Source organism: Suillus plorans (assembly GCF_016647745.1).
Source record: "Suillus plorans strain S12 chromosome Unknown HD556scaffold_54, whole genome shotgun sequence".
NCBI lineage: Eukaryota > Fungi > Basidiomycota > Agaricomycetes > Boletales > Suillaceae > Suillus > Suillus plorans.
This window is the reverse complement of record NW_024537438.1, coordinates 1-10,905: the sequence shown is the minus strand read 5'-3', so window position 1 is coordinate 10,905 and position 10,905 is coordinate 1. Positions and strand designations below refer to the sequence as shown.

The 10,905-nt window shown below is 50.9% G+C and overlaps 1 protein-coding gene across 1 annotated transcript; it reads right to left on the bottom strand.

Moving 5' to 3' along the window:
- Window positions 1-8,529: 8,529 nt before the first annotated feature.
- On the bottom strand, window positions 8,530-10,726 carry HD556DRAFT_1394277 (uncharacterized protein; the record flags this gene model as incomplete). The annotated part of the gene is given in 11 exon segments (XM_041303639.1): window positions 8,530-8,881; window positions 8,947-9,031; window positions 9,082-9,170; window positions 9,219-9,606; window positions 9,656-9,752; window positions 9,819-9,847; window positions 9,992-10,048; window positions 10,080-10,106; window positions 10,152-10,180; window positions 10,200-10,345; window positions 10,425-10,726. Coding segments are annotated over 11 exon segments (1,521 nt in total), but the record flags the coding sequence as incomplete, so codon positions are not given.
- Between the last annotated feature and the right edge of the window lie 179 nt (window positions 10,727-10,905).

Below are 10,905 nucleotides of genomic sequence, written 5' to 3'. Positions count from 1 at the left end.
GTTGAGTCGTTCTGTTTGTCCGTCTGTTTGAGGGTGGTAAGCGGTTGATGCGGCAATCTGATATCCGAGGAGCCGGGCAAGTTCTCGAGAGAATTTCGAAATGAACTGTGGTCCTCTATCTGAGATTACTTTCTCGTGGAGACCGAATCTCTTGAATACGTTTTTGAGAAATAGTTTAGCCACTCCTTCAGAGGTGATGTTTTTGTTACAGGGTGAAATAATTACCCCCTTCGTAAGCCCATGGTCTACCACGATCATGATAGAGTCAAAACCTCCCGACACAGGCAGGTCAGTGATGAGGTCGACGGAGACTTGGGAGAAGGGGCGAGTGGCGACGGAGGGGATCGGGCGCAATGGCGGGGTGACAGGGTGTGTGTCAGCCTTCATCTGCTGACATAAAGCGCATCCGTCGACGTATTTACGGATGTAAGTCCCCATGGCTGGCCACCAAAAATCTCGTTTGACGAGTTCTTCCGTCTTGAATCGGCCGGGATGTCCCGCCATGGGATGATCATGGTGTTTAAATAACACATCATGCCATTGGGCTGCTGGCACGTAAGCTCTATTTTTATAAAAGAGGACGCCATTGATGCACGTCCAGTCGGAGAGGGCGGATTTCATTGGGGGAAGGCATACTCCGTCCAATGCTTCTAGGGCTTTCTGGTACACAGGGTCTTCGGCGGAGTTGCGTGCAATACTTCCTGACAAATCATTGTCAATGAGTCGTACGAACATGGTATCGGGGAGGAGAACGCGATTCTCGTTATCATCTTTTCCGAGTGAATGGTCCGGACGTCGAGATAGGGCATCAGGAGCGGCTAATTTGGTTCCTGCGACGTGATGCAATTCCAACTGATAATTGGAAAGGACGAGTTGCCAACGTGCCTGTCTTCGTGTCAGCTTTTGGGCTGAGCGGAAGTATAGGAGGTTCATATGATCCGTGAATACTATCACGGTGTGGGGGCTTCCTTCCAAATAATGGCGCCATTCCGAGAGTGCCCGAATGACCACTAGCAATTCTCTGTCAAAGATTTCATAGTTTCGTTCTGCGGGGTTGAGAGATTGGGATAGGTAACCGCATGGGTGGTACATTCCATTGTCATCAGTCTGCAGCAATACTGCTCCGGTTGCTGCTAATGATGCATCGGTAGCAATTGCGAACTGACGAGTTGGGTCCGGGTTTCTTAGTACTGGTTGCGATAAAAAGGCGTTTTTAAGGTGGTCAAAGGCGTTCTGACATTTGTCAGTCCAAACGAAAGGGTGGTCTTTCTTCGTGAGGTCGATAAGGGGTCGAGCGATATCCGAGTAGTGAGCGATGAACGTCCGGTAGAAATTGCAGAATCCTAGGAAAGTGTTAAGACCATGCACAAAGGGTAGGACTGATTCCAAGGGGCTTGGCTTCAGCTCGTGCGCTGCGCCCCTTACCCGAGTATGTGCCCTTAACTTCAGAATGAAGTCCGGAGAAAGTCCAGTGAAGTCCGAAGGACTTCCGGAGGAGCGTGGGAAACTTCGGAAGGACTTTCCGGACGAGTGCGAGAAACTTCCGGATGAGCGCGGGAAAGTTCCGGAGGAACTTCCGGAAATTACGATGGAGTTTCGTCCTGACGGGGATATGTATAATGGCTACTCAGGACTCGTCCTGAGTAGAAGGAAACAGAGGAAAGGCTGCAAGGACAAAGTCCGAAGCAGAATAGGTCCGGAGGACCGCGGGAAAGTTCCGGAGGAACTTCCGGAAACTCGGAGGAATGGAGGATCGGATGAGTGGATGAGTGGAGGATCGGAGGAGCGGAGGAGCGGAGGAGCGGAGGAGCGGAGGAGCGGAGGAGCGGAGCTCCGGCCTAGGGAATTCCTCCCTAGGCCTGAGATGGATGATTACTAAGTCGGAGGAATAGAACTGTTACGAGGACTTAGTGTGAAGACTAGTGCGAGGACTAATATGTGTATGATATTCAGACTGAGGAAATACAGGAGTATCTACTGGGGTTTATATACTAGAGGCAAGTCTGTGCAGATCAGTAAGCAGAGGGGTAAGGCTATGTACGAGCATGTGGAAATGTATTAGAAAATAAGACGGATCATAGGAAATGAACTCGGAGATGAAATGAGGTACGGAAAATGAGGAAGTCTAACTCAAGAAGGAACATACAAAGGGATAAGGCACGGAAGATAGACGCGGGTCGGATCCGGATGTCCGGAGATGAATGCGTGATAGGTCTGGGTCCGGAACGCAAGGAAGATAGACGTGGGTCGGATCCGGATGTTCGGAAGTCCGGAGACAGGTGATTACCATAAGGGGATGGGCGCTGATTTAAGGTTTGGGTTCGGACATGACAGATAGGTCGGATCCGGAGATCCGGAGATGTGGATATCAGATCTGGCATCCGGATATCAGATGCAGGAGTACAGGGATCCGGACGGATAGAGGATTGGGTCTGGAGACATGGACAGGAGGTCCGGAGGTCCGGATGAGGCGTGGGAACGTCGTCAGATGTTGGTCCGGAATGCGGGATATGACAGTATCCCCCCTTTAAGGCCGAGCCCTCGAGGCTGAAGACTCAGGAAGTCCCGAACGGAGATTGCTGGTATATGGCAGAGGACAATGATGGATGGATTCCGGAGGATTGGTTCCTATGAGCTGAAAATCTCCGGAGGTTTCGGAAATGTTCCTGACACACACATGGTTCATTATGATGCCTAGTACTTCATCTGGAAACTGGACGTCATAGACGGTGGTGAAGAATGGTGATGTGATGTGAGGACAAATAGGTTTCCGGAGTGGAAGTCTGGAACACTTTGAGGATAATTCCGAAGGTGACTGGAAGTCCGGAAAATGCGTGGGAAAATCGGAGGAAGCTTTCAGAGCGGAGGAGGTTGTATCAGGACAGTGGAAATGCAGCGAGTGCAGGACAAGAGGGCAAGAGTGGATGCGATGCAGGCCTCTTTCTGATGTGACGGAGGAGTCCTGTGAGACATATCTTTCTCCATGAAGCAGAGCTTGTACTGAGGTACAGCTAAGGATAAGTGCATCATCGGAAATCCGGAAATTAGCCCCTATGACCGGAAAATGATCGGAGATGTAATCGCATGATGACTGATGAACTTCCGGAGTGCAGGAAGTGAGAAAGGAGTGCTATGAGGCATGATTTCCTTTGTACGGAGGTCTGAGGTTGAATGGATTTCGATCTGCGATGTGTGCTATCACTCGAGCCGGAAGTGCGTCAGAGGAATCTGCTGGATATGACTGTGAGCTTCCGGAAATTAGCCCCTAAGACCGGAAATGTTCCGGAGCTTTGGTTGCACACTGCGAGAGGTCATGGGCGGAGTTTCCAGGTGCACTGAAAGTTAATGCAAATAGCAGGATTTTGCACACGGTGTGAGGCTTTTTGATAAACACGCATGGTGGATGGAAATCCTGATGATGGGGCGGATGGATCCGAATGGTTCGGAGTAGGGCTATGGCGTGGGAACCAACAGGAGTCGGACGGAAGGATGATGATAGCAGAGGAATGGGTCGGAAACACGGAGATCAGAAACACAAAGGGTCAAAAACGCGGAGGGTCGGAAATGCAGAGGAAGGATGGGAGTGCAGAGAGGATGTCTTTCCGGAATATTCGATATCCATTGGTACAGCTGCTAGAGCAAAAGGATAGCTAGTGTATAGGCTCATAAAGGACGGAGCAAGCTGTTTGATGGGCCGGAGATTGCGTGAATTGACAACATCTGCAAAGACGCGATTTTCCGATGGAACTCCGGAAATGCTTTCCAGGAGGTTTCGGAAGGGATGCAACAGACCGGAAATCAATGGTCCGGAGGTCAACACTGGTCAGGTGGAGGTGGATACTGAAATGGGCCGGCTCCTTCTAGCTCGCAAGTCCTGCAACAGGCGACTGCGTTAACTAGGGATATATAGTCGGTTTTATCGGTGGAGGTGACACAGTGGACTTGGAAGTGGGTTTGTCAGATTAGGGTCGGATGTGGTCGGAAAACATGATAGGAGGTCCGGACGTAAGTGTTTGGCAATGCCAGGGTCTATGGTGAAATATCCGATGGGAGTCAGAACGGATATTGAGTCGGAAAAGCGGAGGAAGAGAACAGATCATCGGAGGAGATGTATGTGATATGACAGAGGTGTTTGCAAGTGGTTCGGAATTCCGGAGTTCCGGATGATAGGGGCTATGGCGTGGAAACCCATAGGAGGTGGATCGGAACATAGAGGAAGTGAGGTGGAAGTGCAGTCAAACACGATGGTACACTAGGCAGTGAAGTCAAATGCATCGGATGACTATCAATGGCCTAGAAAGATCATGGATGAATAGTTCCGGATGTATTCCAATGATATGCAATGTAATGTGCGCTTTTCCCGCGGTTTTCCGGAGCTGATCCGGCCGGAAATACGACTGAATGGTCCGGATAGGTTATGGGTCGGATAGGAAAGCTGCACATGCATGGATGATTGTGCAAGACAGTGGAAATTGTTCCTTTATGGGACGGAGCAAGTAAATTCCGGGTGGAACACAAGCTGAAGAGGGTGAAGTGAATACTCAAGCGGAGTCCCTATCCCCCCTTTTGGAAGATGTTTCCAAACATCAATGGAGGAAAAATGGGCACAGGGTTCCGGCAGGAGCTTCGGATTTTCGGAGGAAACTGGACGTGAGTCACAAGAGTGAACAGAATGGAACGGAAGATACAATGCAACGCAGGACTGTAGTGCTAAAAACTTCGGAGGTATCACCAGTGCTTTTCCGGATCCGAAACAGATTCCAGAGAAGACACTATTGAATGGTGAGGGATTTTAAGACAGGAGCGGAAGCGGGTCCGAAGCAACTCCAAGCTATTGCAAAGTATATCCATTCCAAATGGAGGCGGTCCAGAGACAAGGGGTGCATTGGAGGTAGGAGTAGGAGCTTCCATGAAGAAAGCCACCGGAAATCCGGAGTATTGAGCTCCGGAAATAGGGGTAAAGGTCGGACATTGGTATCCGGAGAAAAAAGGACGGGAGGACAGATGGAAGGATTGCAGAGTGGAAAAGTGAGGACGGAGGATGGACAATTGTATAAAACATGTCCGGGCTATGGCATGGAATACCCATAGGAGTGTTTCGGATCCGGAGCAGGTGTAACTTGTCCTGGAGCGGAGGAGTGAACAGATCTTTTGGAAACATGGAGATTTGACAATGGAATGTACGGATGAGCTATAACGCGAAGGAATGCTTTGGTACTGAAAAGTCCGGACGTCCGAAGATATCCAAAGATATCCAGAGCTTATCCAAAGCTATCCAAAGCTATCCGGAGCCATAACACGAAGGAATACTTTGATACTGAAAAGTCCGGATGTCCGAAGATATCCGAAGCTATCCGGAGCTTATCCGAAGCTATTGGAGTGGACGTGGTATCAGTAACAGTAAAGAACAATCGCAAAGCATGTTTATTCTGATCCGGAAAAGTTCAGAGATGACAAGGAGCAAACCGGAGTTATAGATCGGAGGGGCAGAGACCTTCATCAAGAAAGCCAATAGAGATCCGGAGTTACAAACTTCCGGAAAATAGGGGTAAAACGCGGAGACGTTCGGAAAGTTGTTGATTCGGACGGGATGTCGGATGTAAGAACTGACAGGCTTCTGGAGAGGAACAGATGGTTTTCCAGGACCTACTTCCGGAGAATGAATCGGAGGAGCTCCGGAGTTTTGGTTCGAAGGTCCGGAGGTGGATAATGAAGCCAGGAAATGGTCAGGAATTTGCATAGGATGTAACGGAAGCAAAATTCCTATTTTCCCTTTCAGGAGACATTCCCAATGTCGGAGGAGAATCAACAAAGAATTTCCGGGCGGTGGAAGGGAAAATAGGGGCTAGAGCGGAGGAAAGAGTGCCATCCGGATTCGGAGGCAGGAACCTGAGCGGGCCTTTGTCAGAGGAATCAAAACCCGAACACTTGGCAGGAAAATCATCATGAAAGACGGAGTTCCTCTACAAGGAGGGTAGTGGAGACCAATACAAGGTGAATGCTAATCAGGTTGCGGATAGGAATGGTAGATAGGGGTCCGGACTTTGACCGGAGGAGGTGCCATCCAACATGGAGGCGGACTGGAAATCAACCAGTGGAAGGAAAACATGGCTAGTCCGAAGATAGGGGTTCCGCAAAAAAGCGGATTTGACGTCGGAGGTCTAAGGCATTTCCTGTAGTACCAATCGGAAAGGAGGTCTGCAAAATACCCTATTGATCAACGGATCATGGTGGGTGAGCAAGTATATTCTAGGTGGTACGAGGAGAATCCAAATGAGTTGAATGTTTGGGACATTCCGGAGTTGACTTTGCCAGTTCAGGAAATAGTTCGGAAACGGAAAACATCGGAGTTACAGGGAACTGTGGGGCGTCGGAAAGATAGGATTGGATCAGGGAATTACAGGACATCAAGTCCGAAAACCTATTTGTTCTGCCACGGAGGTGACAATCCTGTTTGGTTTCAGGACCGGAGTGTCATGATACTGAAGTGGAAATGACAGCAGAGCATGAAGGGTGGAAATTGAGCATTCCGGCGGATGTTTACAGATGCAGGGAATGGAGAATGAGCTCCGGAAAATCCGGAGTTTTCATCGGAAATGGGATACAGGAAAATGGAGGGTTCGGAGGAGGAATACACAGTTTCCAAGGGACGGTGTCGGATCCGATTTCAGGTATGATCTAAGGATTCAGTATACTCGGTAAGGTGTGAGTCTGAATATACTGTTAAGACCATGCACAAAGGGTAGGACTGATTCCAAGGGGCTTGGCTTCAGCTCGTGCGCTGCGCCCCTTACCCGAGTATGTGCCCTTAACTTCAGAATGAAGTCCGGAGAAAGTCCAGTGAAGTCCGAAGGACTTCCGGAGGAGCGTGGGAAACTTCGGAAGGACTTTCCGGACGAGTGCGAGAAACTTCCGGATGAGCGCGGGAAAGTTCCGGAGGAACTTCCGGAAATTACGATGGAGTTTCGTCCTGACGGGGATATGTATAATGGCTACTCAGGACTCGTCCTGAGTAGAAGGAAACAGAGGAAAGGCTGCAAGGACAAAGTCCGAAGCAGAATAGGTCCGGAGGACCGCGGGAAAGTTCCGGAGGAACTTCCGGAAACTCGGAGGAATGGAGGATCGGATGAGTGGATGAGTGGAGGATCGGAGGAGCGGAGGAGCGGAGGAGCGGAGGAGCGGAGGAGCGGAGGAGCGGAGCTCCGGCCTAGGGAATTCCTCCCTAGGCCTGAGATGGATGATTACTAAGTCGGAGGAATAGAACTGTTACGAGGACTTAGTGTGAAGACTAGTGCGAGGACTAATATGTGTATGATATTCAGACTGAGGAAATACAGGAGTATCTACTGGGGTTTATATACTAGAGGCAAGTCTGTGCAGATCAGTAAGCAGAGGGGTAAGGCTATGTACGAGCATGTGGAAATGTATTAGAAAATAAGACGGATCATAGGAAATGAACTCGGAGATGAAATGAGGTACGGAAAATGAGGAAGTCTAACTCAAGAAGGAACATACAAAGGGATAAGGCACGGAAGATAGACGCGGGTCGGATCCGGATGTCCGGAGATGAATGCGTGATAGGTCTGGGTCCGGAACGCAAGGAAGATAGACGTGGGTCGGATCCGGATGTTCGGAAGTCCGGAGACAGGTGATTACCATAAGGGGATGGGCGCTGATTTAAGGTTTGGGTTCGGACATGACAGATAGGTCGGATCCGGAGATCCGGAGATGTGGATATCAGATCTGGCATCCGGATATCAGATGCAGGAGTACAGGGATCCGGACGGATAGAGGATTGGGTCTGGAGACATGGACAGGAGGTCCGGAGGTCCGGATGAGGCGTGGGAACGTCGTCAGATGTTGGTCCGGAATGCGGGATATGACACAGCCTTTCCTCTGTTTGCTTCTACTCAGGACTTGTCCTGAGTAGCCATTACACATATCCCCGTCAGGACGAAACTCCATCGTAATTTCCGGAAGTTCCTCCGGAACTTTCCCGCACTCATCCGGAAGTTTCTCGCACTCGTCCGGAAAGTCTTTCCGAAGTTTCCCACGCTTCTCCGGAAGTCCTTCGGACTTCACTGGACTTTCTCCGGACTTCATTCTGAAGTTAAGGGCACATACTCGGGTAAGGGGCGCAGCGCACGAGCTGAAGCCAAGCCCCTTGGAATCAGTCCTACCCTTTGTGCATGGTCTTAACAAAGTCAATGTGTCCGTCAATCACCCGAACCCCAAAATTGTGGACTGCCGGGTTTCGGGGTTCGGGGGTCCCGGAACTCGGAACTCGGTATGAGACAACAAAAATATATTTCGGGGTTTGGAGGTTAGTAAAATGTTTATAGATATACGGAGGTTGATAGAAACATGTTTGAAAAATGATGTTCGTCTCAAATGTCAAATCTGAGTTCCGGGCTTTGGGACTCGGCACCCGGCACCCGGCACTCGGGGTTGGCACTGAAAATTTGACATTCGGGTGTTAGGGTGTAGGGTGATATCTACCTCAATCTACAGTTTCGAGTTCTGGATATCGGGACTGATTATTGAATCATTCAATTGTGGCATAGGTAACATGCATTGAAAAAGATTTATGTACATCTATCACTGAGCAATTATGTAGCCATTGCAACCTCCTCACCAGGAAGATCAACCTTCCCCTCAACATCCATATCCTCATCAGAGGAATCATATTCTGGCAGGAGGTTACCTGGTTCATTAGGGACCACAATATCGCCGGAGGATTCTGGCAAGAGGTTGCCTGGTTCATCCGGGAGCACAATTTCGCCGGAGGATTGTGGACCCTCAGGCTGAACTTGGGTGGGCTCAACCATGAGACCTACCATAGCAGATCCATCCTCAACCATCAAGGGTGTGGGTTCCATGACTGACATGTCCAAATCAATGAGGTTGGAAAGTGTGGAGGGGAGGGGTGAAATGGACGGGGGGGACCAGATTGATCAAGCAAGATTGTTGCATCGGCCGGTGTGTCCGGAAGTGAAAATGAAGGGTGCGGGTCGACCATCGTGCGCCGGGGCTCTCATGGAGGCGTTGCAGGGTATCAATCTTAGCATCCTGCTCCTGCACCCGAGCCTCAAGAATAGCGATGCGAGCTGCACCATCCCGAATCGCGATTGCCATGGAATGGAGATGCACGGCATGGGAAGACCGAACAGCTAAGTAAAAATAAGGTCAGCCGGTCATCAAAAGTGTGGGTGACTTACGAGCTGGCGCAGGTGCAGGTGCAGGTGCAGGTGCAGGTGTCTTCTTGGTAGTGATGGTCTTGCTGCGACCACGTGACTGCACCTGGGGTGTACTTGCAGCAGGGATGGCCGGAGTTCGGGACGGGCCACGAGATTGACTACGAGTCCGGGCCCTTGACCGGGAGGGAGACGGAGCAGTGGATGGAGCAGGGGCAGGTGTCTTGGAACACGTCCGTCCCGTGGTAGACTTCCCTCGGGTCCGTTTGGGCGGGGATCCCAGAGATGCCGGGTTGCATTTGATCTTCTTGGTGGAGCAGCGGATGCAAGACAAGCAGGGGAGGCTGGACCTCTTGTCCAAACGAGTCGCACAGGGCCAATTCTCCTTGACGCAATAATGGCAGGGGTTGTTCTGTGGTATCCGTTAGTAGATGGACTAGGGGAATTAATTGAGCACTCACTGGGCCGGGAATGGTGATATCAAATGTGGTAGTGGCCGGAGGGTCACCGTCCGAAGCGCTGGAAGTATCACCAGTGGACTCCTCAACTTCCGGACGACTGCCGGAGGTTGCCTGATAAATTGTAAGTACACATGTGAGTTCCGGGCGAGCTTGTAAGACTTACCCGAGCCTCGGACGACTGATGGGAGATTCCTAATGCGATGGGCATGAGTAAGAATGATACATGCGAGTTCCGGACCTGTCCGGAAGACTCACCATGACCTCCAGATGCTTGCGGCAGTCAGCTGTGGACACATGAGCATATATATGAGTTCCGGACGACTAAATCAGACTTACCGAAGCAGGCCCAAATGATTGCTTCTTGGGGGAACCAGGTGAACGAGGCAACTGGGGCTTACAACAATGGTGGAGAGCTGGGAAGGACGACCTCCGGCACTCCACGCGAAATCGGCTACAACAAATTGAGAGCATGTCACAAATGAGCCAGAACACATACCTGAACAATTGGGTCTTCATCATCTTCGACTCCACAAACGGCTTTGACTTGGGGGTCCAGTTGACTTGACACGCTTGTGACCCTTCATCGCCGACTTCGGAGGTTGGGAGGAGTGTCCAGAAATCATGGGGGACTTCCTCTTGTTGCTCCCTCCGACTTCCGGCTCCAAGTCAACAGAAATGGCCTTACCTTTCCTTTGTCCCGGAACTCGGAGGTCGTCTTGCCGGAAGGTCCGGCGACATTGCCGGCGACGACGGGAGGGGAGTGAATGACAGTGGCGGGGAAGGGACAGGTGCGGGGGAAGGGACAGGTGGAGACGGAAGATTGACAGTCAGTGGGCCAGTGGAAGGATTAGAAACAACAGGGAGATCACAGGAATTGTCACCCAACGCCTCCCAGGCACGGACCTGCTTGCGCCAGGCGTGTCTAGCCACCCGGGGATCATCATGGCCAATGCTGTGCCAGTTGGGCAACACCTGGGGAGTCATGGAACGCACCCTCATCAGCTCCTTAGAACAGGAAGCCACAATGCCAGGGATGTAATCCCCTTTCTCATGCACCCGGATGATGTCAGCCTACCCGGATATTAGAAACATCAATGGTAAACTAATTTAATAAGTGCAACTTACCAACGATTGGTGACCTGCCTTGCCAGAGCAATGTGGACGTGCACTGAGCCGGCCGGGACGTGCCGGCGCCGGCAATGACGCCCACAAGTTGAGCAGTGGATGCCTTGAGGTCGGCCAATGAAGAT